This window comes from Spermophilus citellus (genome assembly GCF_964194105.1).
Source record: "Spermophilus citellus genome assembly, chromosome: 2".
NCBI classification, from domain to species: Eukaryota; Metazoa; Chordata; class Mammalia; order Rodentia; family Sciuridae; genus Spermophilus; species Spermophilus citellus.
The window spans coordinates 226,766,158-226,783,577 of NC_138183.1; the positions used below are offsets into that span (position 1 = coordinate 226,766,158).

Sequence of the window (17,420 nt, forward strand, 5' to 3'; positions counted from 1 at the left end):
TATGGACTACTCTCTAAACTACAGTGGCAAATTGGAGTTATGGTTTCAGGAGGTGCCACTGCTACAATGAAATGAAGCTAGTCTATACGCAAAGTCAGTACTTCCCTCCTCCCCTCTCCACGCTCTCCCTCCCTCCTTTCCTCTCCCTCCCTCCCTCTCTTCCTTCTTTGTACTGGGGATAGAACCCAGGGGTGCTTTACCACCAAGCTACATCCCCAGTGTCTTCCTAAGTTTCCCAGGCTGGCTTTGAACTTGGAAATTCTTCTTCCTCAGCCTCCTGAGTTGCTGGGATTATAGGCATGTGCCACTATGTCCAGCTGAAAGGTACTTTGTTATAAGCTTCTCTTAGGGAAATTTCTGCTCCTACTTTCCTAAGCTCAACACCTGGGATAAACATTCATAGGATACCATGGAATACATGGGATACCATGTAGCTATTAAAATTGATCATATAGATTATTATTTGTCAACAAGGGAGATGTTCATAATATTCAGAAGTAAAAAAAAACAAGCTATTATAGTATGTAGACTTACATAATATTTCTACATATGATCTCATTTTTATTTAAAGCCTTCTACATCTAAGTGCAAGTATAGGTATAAATAGAAGGATATATATCAAATTGATACAAATACTAACAGTAATTATATGGGATGGTGGGATTAGGTGTGATTTTGGAGGTTAAATCTAAATGATTTTCTAAATCACTTTAGGTGAGCATATATGGGTTTTATAAAAACCAGAAAATTAATCTCAATTTTATTTTTTTTTTAAAAAGAAAGCTTTTGGTGAGATTAAGAAATGTCTCCTCTAAAGATTTCATTTCTTTCTTTTTCAAAAATTTTCTGAAAGTATTCTTTACCTACCCTTTAGCATTTAAAATAACACCACAGCAAATGTTAAGGGTGCAATGTGAGTATTCTGCATGCTCTATCAATGCACCTATACTGGTCCACAGCAGTAAGTTAAGGTACAGTTCCTACCACACAGGATGTGTGGTGAAAGTCCTCCCCAAAGACACGGCTGATTTGGCCTGGAGGTAACGGCTGTGGGGAGAGCTGGTGGACAGAAAACAGACTGGGGAAAGGCAGTGTAGTCTTACAGGGTTGCACAGTTCCACGGGGAAACAGAGGTGTGTGTTTCTCCAGGGGCCCCAGCAGGATACTCAAGGCAAAGGAAAAAGCTCCTCCAACACTTTTTCTTGGGTCAGAAGCATCCTCCACGGTTCCCATGTTGAATTCTAAGACAACAAGCCAGTGGCGGTAGCAGTTGTGACGACTTAGGGTGGGAGGATAACCAGAGATCCATGTGATTTTAGCTACTGGTTTTAGCACTGAAAACCCCATGTCCCGGGAAACTTCTGTGTTCCAGAGAAACGGGATGATTGGTCTCCTTATTGGATGAACACATCAGCAGTGACCAGGAGAGGTAGCTGGTTGGGGTGGCAAAAGATCGTGGAGGCAATGGCGACAAAGTGAGAGGAGGTGGCAGTTGTCAGGGTGACAGTGGAGTTAGGGTTTCAGAAGGTGTCACTGCTACAATGAAATGAAGGTAGTCCATATTGCAAAGTCAGTAGTCCCTCCTCCCCTCCCTCCCTTCCTTCTTTGTACTTGGGATAGAACCCAGGGTGTTTACCACCAAGCTGTATCCTCAGATCTTTTTATATATTTTTAAATCATATATATATATATATATATATATATATATATATATTTAAATCTTGAGACAGTTTCAAACTGTTCAACCGTAACAGTTGTCATGGTCTACTAGAAAAAATGGCAGGGCACAGTATTGCTGCTGGCAAGAGGGACCTGGGCTCCAAGTGAAGAGTCAAGCTGACAGCCCTAACAAAGGCTTTCCAGCTTTCTCACTGTGTTGAAACCAGGAATTCCAAGGTGTTGAGCTGGAGGTGGCAGGGATTCCAGGAATTCTATTCATGATTACAAATCTCTTCTCATGCTGTGTACCTATATCCTCCATCTGTCCTTGGGATTTGGGACTTGGAGCCAAATGACGGTGGCAGTTGTGACAACTTAGGGTGGGAGGATAACCAGAGATCCAGGTTAGCTACTGGTCTTAGCACTGAAAGCCCCATGTCCCCGGAAACCTCTATGTTCCAGAGAAACAGGATGATTGATCTCCTTATTGGATGAACACATTGGATGACCAGCATTAGCTGGTCTCTTCCAGACTCTACCTGGTTTCACAGGGATTTCTGAGGGTAAAGTCATCTTTAGCTCTTACACATATTACATTAGACATTACCTTTCTCTGTACATAATCCCCAGTGCCTAAAGATTTCAAGTCTTTTTTTGTTTGTTTGCTTGATTTTAACTTGCCAGGCAATGGAACACACCCTAGGGTAGAAACTGAGTAGTTTTGCTGAGGAGGAACAATCAGGGATTAATTGCTATAATTGAAGTATTGAAAACTAGCTCTGTGGCTAGGAAGGAAGGAGTCCATAGGCCTGAATGCTGGTTACAACAAATCCTGTGGTTCACCAGTCAAGAGAGTTATCAGCTGGATTTGAGAGTCTGGCATACCATGGTGTCTCCAAGTATGTGGTCCCAACCAGTCGCAGCTGCTTAGAAACACTTATGGTGAAACAGCTTGTTCAGCTTTGCAAGGCAAGTATTGTTCTAAGTGGAAATATTTCCTCTTGACAAATATGAGCCTCTCAACAGTCCATAGCCTATTTTGTCAACAGAGCAGAAAGGTCTCCTTAGCTCGGTCTTCCATCCTCTGTTCCTCTGTCCCTGGAGACTTATGCTCTTCCTGCAGCCATGTTCATCCCTGCCCACCCACTATTCCCTGGACTTTGCTCCTACACATTCTCTTCTTTGGGGCTGGGGCTCAGTGGAAGCACACTTGCCCGGCATGTGTGAGGCACTGGGTTCGATTCTCAGTAAAAATAAATAAAACTAAAGGCCTATCAACAACTTAAAAAAAAAATCTTAAAAAAAAAGAACAAAAAGTACATTCCCTTCTTTAACTTTGGATAGTTCTTTTCCCCCCAAACCTAGTCTTTTTTTTTTTTAATTTTTTGTTCTTTTTAGTTATATATGACAGTAGAGTGTATTTTGGCATATTATACATACATGAAGTATAACTTCCCATTCTTGTGGTTGTATGTGATATGGAGTTCCATTGGTTGTGTATTCACTGTATGTGAACATAGGAAAGTATGTCCGATTCATTCTACTGTCTTTCCTATTCCCATCTCCTTCCCTTCCCTTCATTCTCCTTTGTCTAATCCACTGAGATTCTATTCTTCCTTCCCCTCTTATCGTGTTAGCACTGAGATCTAGTCTTGATCAACATCTCTGTTTTTGCTAAATTCTTTCTTTCCTTTTTTTTCCCCCTTTGTAACCTGATTCTCTCATCTCCATCCACTCACCCTTACCTCTTGGATTTCCTTCTAAGTCTTCCTTTCCAGCCAGGCCTTCACAGCTCAGTCTGTCCCTCAGCCAGACTGTGTGGCTTTCGGCTCTCTCAGGGAAACACTGGTTTCCACCTGGGTTTTTCTTTCTTTTAAAGCCACAATAGTATAAAGTAATTTCACATCTGCATTTAATTATGATTCAGTCTTCCTGGCTCCACATTCACAAATTTCTAGTGCTTTGGAGGAAGAAGTGTTTGTAACAGTTGTCCACTGCAGTGACCGTGTTGCCATCTGCTTTTAATTTCCTAGGTAAAGCACAGATGCAAAGGTGGCTGAAATGGTTGGGAGTGGGGTGTCTGGACCATCTGGCATGGTGCAGGCAGGACTCTCCACATGTCTACACTCATAATATTTTCCCTGTTCTTTTAGCTTCTATCTTTAAAAGAATGCCTCTTTAAAAAAAAAAAAAATAGTTCACTGGCCCAGAACAAATAGAACTTTGACTTTGGTTTCACAATTCGTGGTCTGATTTTTAGACTATCCTATTTCATGTTATATAATATTCATGAGAGTTACAATTTTTTTCCATCTTCAGATCATAGAACTTTCATGCTGATATGTTTCAGAGAAGCAAATAAATAACATGGGGAATATGATGTAAGGAGGGCATGGCCCTTCCTGGTATGAGCCACAGAGCTCCCCCTGCCCTGGCCAAAGCAGTGCTTTTGACCATGTGCTCATGTTGAATTCCCTGTCCCCTTAGCCTGTGGTAGCACTGTTGAGTCATGCTCCCAACTGTGGTCCTCTCCGTGGGGTTCACTGTGGCATACTTATGTGTCTTGGTGGCTGGTATTTTGGGCAACTTTTGTTTGTAGTGGGCTTCAGTGCTCCTGTCCCTTTCCAACATTATAATATCTCTCTTGACTCAAAGTTTATTCTATGATTGATTGATGATCACTGTAGACACATGGATAACAGAAGCCCGGAGGAATGCACGTTACTAGGCAGGACACTTTTCCTGCATGTAATCAACCTCTGACATCAAGGCTTGTATTCTCAGGGTTTCTGCCAACAGAACAATATACAGAATGATCTCTAAACCTAACAGTGTGAACCTATACCACGACGATACCTTGTATTCCAAACATAACCAAAGGCAGCCATAAAATCAGGGCGTATTTAGACAAGATAATAGCTGATATTTACTAAATGGGTAGCTAATTATACAGTAATGAAAAAGTTAGAAACAAACATTGTCAAGTAATTCCTTATAGATAATAATACAAGGTTAACTTATAGCACTTTTTGTGGGATGAACTAAAGGTTTTTTTTTTTAACTATTAACACATTAAATCTCATACATATGAATTAAGAAAACCATAAGGCTATTTATCTGTATTTATATCTTCTTATTTTTATCTTCGATTTTTGTGTCTATATTATTCAGCTTTCCATTGCTGTGACAAAATACCAGAGAAAAACAACTTAAAGCAGGAAAGATTTATTTTGGCTCATGGTTTCAGAGGTTTCAGTCCACAGTCACTTGGCCCCATTGTTGTGGATTTTTGGTGAGGGAGAACATGATGGTGGGGAGTATATTGGTAGAGCAAAGCTGCTTACCTCAATGAGGACAAAATGTGGAAGGAGAGAGAGAGAGATAGATAGATAGATATGACCTTCCAGGACATGTCCTATGACCTAATTCCTCCAATGAGGCTCTACCTCCTATAGTTTCTACCATCTCCCAATAGTCCATTCAGCTATGAACCCACTGACATAGTGGTGGTGACTGATGAAGTCAGAGCCCTCATGATCCAACCACCTCGCCAAAGCTCCATCTCTGCACATTGCTGCATTGGGAACCAAGTCTTCAACACATGAGGTTTTGAGATGCCACAGTCTGGCTGGGCACAATTCACGAGCCACTTATCAAACAGAAACGAACTTTATTTTTAGAAAACACACACACACATACACACACACACACACACACACCAGACAAGCTCTTCAGGAATTCCCTCAGAGCCCAATTGCCACCACCCGCTTCCCACAAGCCTTTCAACCCCCCACTCCTCCTGCTCTTGAGGCCGATTGGCTGGGTCGCATGGGCGGAGCCAAAAGAGTCCCCCAATGAGCAGCTCCGTGGTCTGAAAGGGTGGGGAAATAGCCCAATGAGCATCACCACAGAGGAGCCAATCAGCTGGCAGCTGGAAGTTTGCTGGGGCCACGTGAGCCAATCAGCTGGAAGTTTGCTGGGGCCCCTTGGGCTGTGGCTCTCAACATTGAGGGACATTACAGATGCAAACCATGATTGTGTCTTAACTTGTTCTTAGAGAAAACAAATCACTAGCCCGTGGGTGAAATGGCGATGCAGGGGAAGTTTGAGTGGTATTTCTTTCCCACCTATTTTTTCCCTTGCTCTTGCTACTTTACCCCTACGTAGAGCCTAACCTGGGCCCACCCTGTCTTTCCGTCCACTACTGAACAATTTGTGATTAAGGTATTCCCCGAGAAGATGGTTACATATGACTGGCCCCCTAGGAATATACTTACACACTTTGGTACATTTTTATTTTGATATTATACTAAAACTGTAGAAATTTTCAAAAATAATACAAATAACTCCAATTTGCCTTTTACTCAGACTCGCCCTGTTTATCATCTTATTGATATCTTAATACCTGTATTCTGCACATGTGTGTAATTTTTCTGATCCATTTGAAGTGTAAGGTGCCTTTAAAAAAATTATAAATCAACCTTTGTTTGCATGAGGCCATTGCTTTTGATCCTTGGCACAATTAGAATAATATTACTTCATGTCACAGAGTCTCAGAGTAGAATTTGTTTATGTCCACCTATCCTGGGGCAGGAGCTGCGTATAAGAGGTAATCCAGGCCAGTGGAAGCTCTTGCCTGGTGGAAACTGTCTGAATGGACATGTTTTCCCAGGGATCTTCATTCTGTAATTTTAGAAGTCCCAGTCTCTGCCTGTGCTTTGTTGAGAGGAAGAAGGATGGCTAAAGATCTTCCTCCTTCCCCTGCTCCCGGTGCTCAGCAAGCTGCATCTTGTCCAGCTTCTTCTCCACCACTCTTACCACCTTTGGTTGTTCTTCACCCCCACGTGGCTCTCTAGCCTGCAGTCCTCTGCAATCACAAATCTATAACCGCCCATGATTCTTTCAAAAGCCTAGAATGTCATTTTCCTGTGTCTTTCTCAATCACAGGATTGTGAAATGTGAAATTCACAATTGGTTTACATCAGTGTGCTTCCCACAGAGCCAGGTCCTAGCAGGGTGTGGGACGAATGGGGAGCACTCGCCCCCATCTTCCTGTCTTCCTGTACACTCTGTTGCAGGCAAAACAACTTAGGAGTTGACATATGTTCTCTAGAGCCACTGCTTGGTCTGAATCCAAAGGCACTAACTAGTTATGTGACTTTGGGAGGTTACTTAACCTTTGTGTTCCTCAATTTCCTATAGGTAGAGTGAAGATAATAATGCCTTATGGGATTGTAGATAGGGTTGGAAAAATCCTTAGTGTGGAGCCCGGGCATAGCAGGAGCAATGTACGCTTTTGCTAATATAAGTTTTGAGAGGATGGTTATGCAGGATGGGAAAGTTTGGTTTACAATTCTGGTTGTTCATCACAATGTGACCTTGCAGCCATATGTGAAGTGGCAAGAGGCAGTCTCTTAACTACAGCACACCCTAGAGGGGTGGGAGGAACATAATGTGCGAGCACAAAGTCTGTTGCATTTTCTCAGCAGCTGAATCAGCCCATAAAAGTCACAGGGGGCTCAAGAGCAATGGTCATTTTCATAACTGGGGAATACTGATATCTACGTGCACAACATCCCCTGAATCCAACAACCCCAGGAGGTCAGTGTGGCACACGGCACATGCCCTTTCTTTTATAATAGAATGCCTGAGTTTTGCCAAGCACATGGTCACCCAGTCAGTGACTACATTTCTCAGTTTCGTGAAGAGCTAGGCATGGCCATGTGACTAAATTTGGGGTAATGGAATGAGAGTAGAAATGATGAGTGTCATTTCTAGGTTGGACACTAAAAAGGAATGGGTATGTGCTCCACGTGCTCCTTTGTCCCCCTCCCCACTGGCTGGCATGCAGCTATGATTATATGAGCTGCAGGAGCTACACTGGACTCAGAAATGGAAGCCTGGTATTAAAGGTGGCAGAGATGCCCAACCAGCCCTGCACCATCTAGGTATGGGATGTTTTGAGTGAGAGAAGTAAACTTTGATCTTTAAACAAGATTTTATTTTAGCAGCTTAGGTTATAAGTAAGACAGAAGCTGTTACTATCTCCATTTTACAAAAGAGAAATGGAAGCTTAGAAAGATTGTGGCTTACCTGAGGTCACATAGTTTGTCAGTAGTCACAGTAGAGTCAACCTCAAGGGCCCTGATGCTAGTGTTGGGACTTTTAACTATGTACCAGTCCTGTTGGGTTATGATCTGGGCTAATGAGGAAAAAAAGAGAGGAGAAAGACACCTGTCCCACTCCACCTAGACTACCATCCCCAGCTGTTGCCAGTGGTTCCCCTCAAAATACGACATTTCATAACCACATTTCTCCATAGACACCTCAAGGTTCAGTCGACATTGAATGTGTTGGTTTGCCTGTGAGTTTTGTTGTTGTTGTTATTGTTGTTTTTTGTCATTTTGGGGACTGTCAGGGTGCAAGAATTCAACCTAGTTCTGCACACAGTTAAGTCAAGGGAGAGCACACGTGTGACACCCGCACATAGGAGACAGCAGCACTGGAAAATAACTCCCAGCCGGGCATATCATCCCAGTAGCCAAACATGATTGGTTTATATAGGCTGTGCAGGATCCCCGGAAAGTGGGTAAACAGCAGAAGTCAAAGCCAAAGTCAAATACAGAGGTCAGTGTACCTGGGTGAACTTGCAAAGGCCTTAACCCTAGTTGTAAATATTTTCTTGCTCTCCCAATCCTACTTGAGGCATCACAGTACCAGCATGGATAAAGTCAGGATTTCAAGGAAAAATGCAGAAATTTCTTCAGATTTCTGGTAACAGGGTAGATCATAGCATGCTTATTTCTGGCCTGGTACCTAATATCTATTCATTCTTCAAGATTCACTTTGCTGTTATTTCCTCAAGGAAGTCTCCTATGGCCTCCCAAGTTCAGGCTAGGCTGTCTTCTTAGGTACACCCCCACAACCACTGAACTTCCCCCTTTTGGCACTCTGTACACTTTCTTGCTTCACTGGGATGCTCTGAAAGCCTCTCAGGCAGAGGGCCCAGGAACAGCAGGCATTCAGTGGGCTGAATGAATCGTGTGGGGTCGCCATGATGGCTGAGCATAACACGAGAGGGTTCTCCACTCAAAAGAATCTAATGAAATATGCATCTTGTAAACATATAGAATCCAGCTACTCACCTATCTTTAAGATTTTATTGCCAATCCACACTCTTATAGCCAGTGAGAGTTTAAGCTGGTTCAAGTGTTGCAGAGAGCAACTGACAGTATGTCATAAGAGCCTTAATATGTTCAAATGATTTGAACTGAAAAGTACTTCTGAAAAAGGATCTTAAAAGAAGCAAATACAAATGCAGAGGAGGGGTATCACTACTGTCACAGTACAAAAAAATTTAAGCATTCCTGGTAATGGAAAATGTATAGACACATAGTTTGATTGCAAATTGTGCAGCCATGGGGTGGGGATTCACATTTTTTGAAGAATATTTAATGACTTGGGAAAAACTTCATCCTATGATGTTAAGTGGAAAGAAGAAGGACATAAGATTATATATTCTTTATAATCAATTATAAACCTCTTTCTTCACACAATACCTTTATATATATATATATATATATATGATAGAGAATGTTGGTAAGAAAGATACCTATTTATTAGCATTAATATGTGATTGTTTGATATATATGTCTGTATTTTCAGGTGTCTATTAGTAAGTATATATTACTCTTAATATCAGAAAACAGAGAAGTTAAGGTAAAGATAAATTCTAGCTTATTTTCTAATGCATTTCTTTTTCCTCAGACACTCAGGGTGTAGCATGGCACATGAGGCTGGGATGAGAAAAGGCATATGAAATTTTTTCTTCTCATGATTGTTCCAACTGCAGCCATTTCAGACACCAAGGGGCATCTGGGCCACGGTGGTAGGACCACAGAGCGGTGGCACTGCTCACTCTTGTGCCTCAAATGAGTGGCTCATTCTGAATCATAAACATCTCTTACTATGTTCTTTTTTTGTTTGTTTCTCTCCTCCGCTTACCCCTGCAATTCCCTCACAAGGACATAGTGAAGACAATTAAAATATGTAGAAGATTTACCCTCTCAGAGTGTGAGAAACAGAACATAAGTAAATAATTACCTTAGATGCCGTTACTGCTCCTGCTGCGTGGTACACCTGTCATCTAACAAGTCATAGAGTTCATTCTCTCCATTCTTTTCTTTTACTACGGTTTAAAGAAAATTTATAAAGCTTCCCAGTGGACTTCCCAACATTTTCTCTTGAATATTTAAACTTGGTTTTAGATTTGGTGACATCAGGATTAATAACATTATGTTTTATGCCAGTATATTTTTATTTCATCAGGTTTGGAACAATTGGAAAGCAGCATTTGCTAAATGACAATACCAACCTAAAACTCATGTGTTCATATGAAGAAAATATTAAAACCTGGGTCCAAATCTGTTTATCACTTAGAATTACTTTTAGGAGTAAAAGAGATTGGATTTCCAGTATTTTCAAAGTAGGGCTGAGTTTTAGAGGTGTTTTCACTTAAACTAAAATTAAATTATAATAAAAAAGCCAATAAATAGAAATTCTACCTATATACCCAGTATGATTTTTTTTGCGGGGGGGGGGGGAAATGGGGTCCTTTTTTTTTTTGTCTTTTTTGGAACTGGGTGTCAACCCAGGGCTTTGCAAATGCAAGGAAAACACTTTGCCAACTGAGCTACATCCCTGCCTAGCATACACCTTATTTAAAACAAGATTACCAGATCAGAAATTGGTCTTGTTTCTCCATTTCTCTTTCTATGGAAATAATTTCTTAGGAATTCAAACCAACAATAATAGAAACAGAAAACAGCATAATAATAACAAATAATAGAACTCCAACAGGGCAATGTTCACATAAAGAACAAAGGTTAACATGTGACTGATCTATTTTTTTTTTTTTAAACTTTGTTGATATTTATCCTGAGGAAGAAAATGACTTGACTGGTTCTTTTCAACATTCACTTTTGCAACAAGCCACGGGGTCTGGAGATGGGGCTAGAATCTTGACTCTATCGCTTAATAACTGTGTAACTTTGGGAAAATTATTTTTTAATTTCTTTATGCCTCAGTTTCCTACTCTGTAAAGTGAGGATAATACTGGTAATCTAAACAATATTATTGGTAATAGTATAGATAATATTGGTTCATAGTATTATTAGTATTCTAGCCTGGTGATAATCCATGAATAAGAAAAAGAGTATGTAAGAAAAAAGGATCCACCCATCCTTCAGTAGCAAACAATACTTATATCAGGGCATGGCACAACTTTGTTTTGCATAAAGGAATTCAACCCAGGACTTCTGACTCTTAAGGGCTGAGCGAGCCACAGTTGCACTACTCCACCTGTCGCGCCCCCAGAGCTCTCTCCCTTTCCTCCCCAGCACCAGTCTCTCCGCAGGGTCCAGGCCCGCCTAGCTCCAGGAGCCCCCGCTGGGCGTCCAATCCCATCCCGCCTAGAGCTCTCACGGCCAATCAGGAAGCGGCAGGAGGGGGGCGGCGCTGATTGGTGGAGCCTGAAGTTTTCGACCTCTGCCGCTGAGCAGCAGACGGGGATCGTCTGCTGAGGGTGGAGAGGCGCGAGCCCAGGCTGACTGGCACGTTCTGCAACGCCAACTCAACACCATGGCGGATAGCCGGGATCCAGCTAGCGACCAGATGAAGCAGTGGAAGGAGCAACGGGCGGCGCAGGTACACCCTGTGCGCTCAGAGCCGGCCGGCGGGTCCCCGCCGAAAGCCGGGCGTTGGCGAGTAACGGCCCCTGCTTTTCCGCGGCTGCGTTGAGCCGGGCTGTACCATCGACCACAGGCGGCGGGGGGCTGTCTTTGGGTGGAGGTGGACTGTTACATTCATGGGGGACAGGAGAGCGGCTTTCTGGGGCGCGGGGCTGACTGCCTGCAGGATTTGTCGTTGGCCGCTGGACGCGGGTGGTTGGCTCAGAATTTTGCACTATTGCCAACTGGGACAGAGGTCACAGCTTGAGGGCGGAAGGAAAAAGCATGGAGAAAGAGGCAGAGAGCTGCATCTTCAAGAAAGGAAGTCAGAGTGGAGTGGGAGCAGGCATTAGCTTTAACCTTCCCGAAACAATATCTGCACGCTTTCATGTTTGTGGGATATAAGAACTGTATTTTAGGTGGATGTCTTCAGCAGCAATCATGGTGACATGTGTAGTACGTACAGCATTAAAAAACTAAATAAAATATTTTTAAAAATTATTTCATTTGCACTGTGCTGGGCCAAGGTGTACAAATTCCAATGAGGCAAGAACCACATCCTTGAGAAGTTCAGAGTCTAGTCTGGGAGACAAGATAAATCACCAGTGTGGTGAAGGGTCTAATAAGTACCTGAAGACTGGTAAAGGGAATGAACAAGTTGACGGTGAGACTCCCCAAAGCAGGTGACATCTGAACAGAATCTTTTAAAATGAGAGGGATCCAATCCAGTGGTGGTGGGGGAGGCATTCCAGGCCTGTGCCCAGAGGTGCAGAGTCTTAAAGGGCATCTTTGAGAAGATTGGATTAGATGAGACTGCATTTGGTTGAGTTTTCTGGCTGGTTGGACCAAGAGTGTCATGCCAAGTTCCTAGGGCTTCTGGTTAACATGGCAGAGAGGGCTAATTCTACATTTTTCCCTATCCAGTTCAGTGCTCTTTCTCAAAACTGTGCTAAAATGTTCATAAACTGGGGCATTGATGCCAAGTGCTCTCATGAATTGTGTTAATGGTTCCCTGTTTGTGAGAAGGCTGCCATTCTTCTCTAAGCTCCTAATCCCATTCTTTGTTATATACCACTAAAATAGCTCAGACTTAACTTATTTTTTTTTTTCCCCAGTACTGGGGATGGAATCCAGGGCCTCATGCATTCTAAGTAAACACTCTACCTCTGAGCCACATCCCCAGCCCAAGATGTAAGAATCTTAATCAAGGATATGCAGTTAGTTGGTGGCAGAGTCAAGATTAGAACTGAGCTTCTTGAGACCAGGACTTGTTGCATACCCAGTGACTGCTGATTACTGGTTCACACTGAAGTTTTCATGAATGATTGGCTAGTTGAGGAATATTATGGGTGATATAGTGAGATTTTTATAAACCAAATATATTCATTTCTAAAGACTCTCTTTTATTCTGAGACTAGCTTGCTATTTCTTTGGGAGACTCATTAACTTTTGTTGAGTCCTTAAGTCCCTGCTGTTGATTTCCCAGGCATAGTTGCCCATATGAGAAACAGCTGGGCCACAAAGCACATCTGTAATTGGGTACCTCCATTGAAGTATTGCTGTCTCTTTTGCTCATGGCATCTCAGCATATTGTATACATCCTCCTGATTGATAGTTACATTGATATTTCTCATTTTTGCGACTGAGTGAAGATTGCTTATTTTTACCCTCCAGAAGGAATTTTGCCCAAGCCACCTAGCTTATGTAATTTTCAAATGCTTTATTGTGAAAAAAACATTCAGAAAAATTGAAGGAATTTTGCAGCATATTCTCATATATAGATCCTGCAATTAATGTTTTGCTACATGTCTTTTATAACAGGTTATTCCATCTGTCCATCCTTTTATACATCCAGTAGTCTATTAATTTATTTAGTGCACCTTAGAGTAAGAAGACATCAGTATGCTTTATTCCTAAACACGGATCATGTGAATTAACAGTTCAATGTGTGTATATGCTTTTAAGGTGTTATTTACATACAGTGAAATGCACAAATATTGTCTACTGTTCCACAAGTTTTAATAAATATATACACCAATGAATCTAAAACCCTTATGAAGGTATAGGAGATTCTCATCACCCTGAAAAGTTCCTTCTTGTTACTTATTTCTAGTTTTTGGCTATTATGAATAAAGTTTCTATGAAAATTCTTATATTAGTCTTTATGTGCACCCATGCATTAATTTTTCTTAGAAAATACCTAGGAGTGGATATACTGGGTCATAGGGTAAGTGAATGTTTTATGGGAAACTGCTCAGACTTTTCCCAAACTGGTTGTACTGTTTTACTCTTCCATCAGAGGTGTACGAGAGTTCCAGTCAATCCACATCCTACTGTCTCTTGGTTTTGTTGGTCTTTTAATTTTAGTCATTCTTGTGGTTCTGAGCTCTTATCTCTGTGATTTTAATTTGTATTTCTCAGGTGATTAATGATGCTGAGCATCTTTTCAGGTGCTATGGATCATTTTTATGTTTCTTTGCAGTGTCTGTTAGCAAATTTTTTGTCCTGTGAAAAATTGGTTTATCTTTTTATTGATGATTCATAGCCCATGCTTTAAGTTTAATCCGGGGTGGGTTAAATGCTATAATAATAGATCCCAACATGCATAATGATGTAAATATATTAGAAATTTTTTTCTCACCTATAAGATGATCTAAAGTGCTTTGAGGTTGAAGGGAGTGGGCAGGTGCTCTGCTCCTCACAATTATTGAGGGCTCCAGGCTGAAGGAAGCTGAAGGAGGTGCTCTGCTCCTCACAATTATTGAGGGCTCCAGGCTGAAGGAGGCTAGCCACAGAAGGGTTAGCCACAGAGGAGGACGTTGGTTGGTTTAGGGACTAGAGTCACTTCCATTTACATTCCTTTGGCTAGAACTCTTGTTATAGGACACACAATTGTAAGGGAGGCTGCAAAATGCAGTCTACCTCTGTGTCTTGGAAGCTATTATATTGTCTAAAATATACATTCCATATTTAGTGAAAACCTATCTAGCTATTTTCTTGTGATATGGTAATAGACTAATAGACATGATCTCTTTTTAATTTTCTGACATTAAAATACTTCTTTTGTTAGAAAAATATGCTGGTAACATATGATGTCAAACAAACAAACAAACAAAACATGTCCCCATGCTTGCTAAATGCTTGATGTAAGTGGGAAGTTCTGTATCAGTATTCTGCCTTCTGTTCCCCAATTAGTTTTAAGCTTTTACTGAATTGTGGGAGCTTTAGATTTTGGACCTACTATGGGAGGGCACTCTGTTGTCTCCTTCCTCAAGAACCAGCTAGAGGATGCCAAATTGGGTGGATCCTCCTTTGGAACCAGAGTCAGCCAATGTGAAAGCAATTTATTGGGCGTGTCTCCTTGTGGTCAGATGTTGTTGCTGACAAGTGAATTGGGAGCTTTGTAAACTTTAATAATGGAGCAATCAAGTGTCTTCACAGGCGTGACTTGAATCCACTTAAAAGTCTTTGCCTTACTCCCAAAATACATTGGTCAGAGGAAGGCCATTCTATAGTTATCCTTAGCCTCTCTGAATGGAACTTAAGTGGGTATTTTTGTTCACTGCCTAGAATGCAAGGGCTCTTTCTTCACGATGCTTAGGTTTAATGAGTAAGTTTTAATCCCATCAGATCAGGCTGGAGAATCTGAACATTTTAAGCCTTACCTTTTTATATAGTGCCTTGTTATCTGGGAGAAAGGATGGGTCTTAGCCCATCCGTTTCTGTCAGTGAGTTATGTATATAGCCCACGAGGGTCTATAATTTTTAGGGTAACCTAGATAGTAAGTGTTGATGTTACACTGCCAAAGTATGGGTTGGAGAGGGAGTGACTGAGTGATTTAACCCTTTATGTACATGTGCTTTCATTTTCTTCTCTCTCTCCCTCTCTTTCTGGAACTGGAGATTGAATCCAGGGCCTTGCATATGCTAGGCAAGTGCTCCACATTGACACACATCCTTGATCCATGTGTTACTTCTTTGGGGAAATGTTTAGAAGTGGAATTGCTGAGTCACAGTATGTCAGCAAGGAAAACAGGAGACATGGAATCAAAATTTCTAAGTTTTCACTTCTACTTCCTCACCAGTATCTAGACCATTCCACAGTTTTTCTTCAAGTAAGAAAGGAGAGGATGATTGCAAAATGTAAAATAAATAAATATTAATATGTGTTTATTTTCCCATTTTTATTTTTAATTTCCTAAATTCAGTGACTACTGCTGCTTCTAATACAAAGAATAAAGGAATCTTTCATTTATTGAGCTTTATTTTTTGAGCTGATCTCTCCAAACTCTCCCTTTCCCTATCCAAAACTCTACCTTTTCTGGAAAGTTTGAGGATTAGCCCTGATTTCAGTGTTACCAGATTTACTTAAGACAGTTCCAAGAAAGAAAAAATTTCTTTTGCAATAGTAATTTTCTGTGTATCTTAAAAGTTTTATTTTTCTACACAATTATTCTGTTTCTAATTCTCGAAAACCAGTAGCAATGTTTTGACCATTTCTGGCTGAAAACATTGTAGTAGTCAAGTAAGTGACTTGGCAATTTGCCGAGAGGAAAGAAGGGAAAATTAGAAACTATTGTAATGGGTTTAGTCTTATACAAATAGTATGACAGAGCCTTGTTTGAAAAACAAAACATTTCTCACTCGCATAAAGGAGAAGCTGTATTCAGTTACTCTGTTCTTGGAGGCCAGCACTATCAGTATGAAGTCTGATATTTGTTCTTGTAAAAGGTGTTATAGAATAATAATAATAATAATAATAATAATAATAATAATAATAATAATAAAATAATAATAATAATAATACTGTCATTATTATTCTTTTTTTTCTGGAATTAAAACTACCTTTCGGTTCTCTTCCCAGGGGTCCTTGGAGCTATTGTAAATTTTCTTTTTTGCTCCCCCTGTCCCCATGAGGTTTCACACCAAGGATATGCAATTCTTTGCTTTGCGTTCTAGACACCTTAATGTTCTGCCTTGCCCTGAGTGTTAGCCTAAGGCTTGTGAAAGTTGTCAGAATCAAAATGGAGTTGCTTGTGTTAAGCCTGACCACCACCACCAGTGCTAAAGCTCCTAGTCCTGGTAACAAGAATTAGTCACCAAAGGCTGCCAGAGCCATGACTGTGCACAAAGGCCACTTCATCCTTATACAGAACATGCTTGTGCAAGGACATCTGTGTAGCGACTGTCTATTCAACTTTGGGCTGGTGCCACCTGGTTATTGATCTTTGAACACCCTTCCTATTAATCTTGTGACCAAGGATTATTGTTTCAAAACAATTTATGAATTCTTCCTCTTTTATCTTTAAAAGCTTCCCTTTCCTCTTAGAATATGCCTGGGGTTTCCATGAGATGCATGTTCCACACTGCAGTGCTCCTTACTTGTTCCCCAAGAAACATGTCAGTATTCTTCAGAGAGTCGTCTGTATTTAGGTTGACAGGCTGTAAAGGTCACACATTTGATAGCAGTTAGTGTGTTGTGAAGACAGTTTCAGGTACACTTTCAGATCTAGCAGTTTATGTTCTTTATCAAGACCATAGTTTGTTTTTTTTCTTAATCTTACTAGAGCTCACTTGTTCTGTGATACATTATTATAATTTTTTGAGGTACTGAGAATTGAACCCAGGACCTTGCATATGCTGGACAAGTGCTCTACCACTGAGTGACATCCCTAGCATGATGATATATTATTTAATATTTTATTGGATACATATTTATTGAGTATCTTATTGAATCCCTTAAGTACAGTGTATAGGATAATTTAGGCAACAAATAGAAAAGAATAAAAACTCTTTTTTGCCTTTTGAGTATAGACTAATTCATATTAACTGATAACCACCTGTTGGCTTAACCAGGATGAGTTTACTAGATATTTGGGGGCATCTGGTGTTGTGAATTCATTGATTTATTTTGTGCTTGAGAACTACCCACTAGAGTGTTTAAGATTAAAAAAAAAGAAGGCACACGTGAGACTGAATGCACAATTTAGCACTGAGTGGCCTACCTGGAAATTAAACTTTCATATTCCCTAG

General features: G+C 40.9%; 1 protein-coding gene across 2 annotated transcripts in view; it reads left to right on the plus strand.

The window, feature by feature from the left end:
* Positions 1-11,201: 11,201 nt before the first annotated feature.
* CAT (catalase) overlaps positions 11,202-17,420 on the plus strand; it is a 35,838-nt gene continuing 29,619 nt past the window's right edge. The window contains exon 1 of one of the 2 annotated variants that reach the window (XM_081278811.1): positions 11,202-11,364. In XM_081278811.1, coding sequence (XP_081134937.1) covers positions 11,299-11,364 — 66 coding nt within the window. In that variant the 5' untranslated portion in view covers positions 11,202-11,298. The remainder of the gene's footprint in view (positions 11,365-17,420) is intronic. The other variant, XM_081278810.1, reaches the window with a different exon arrangement.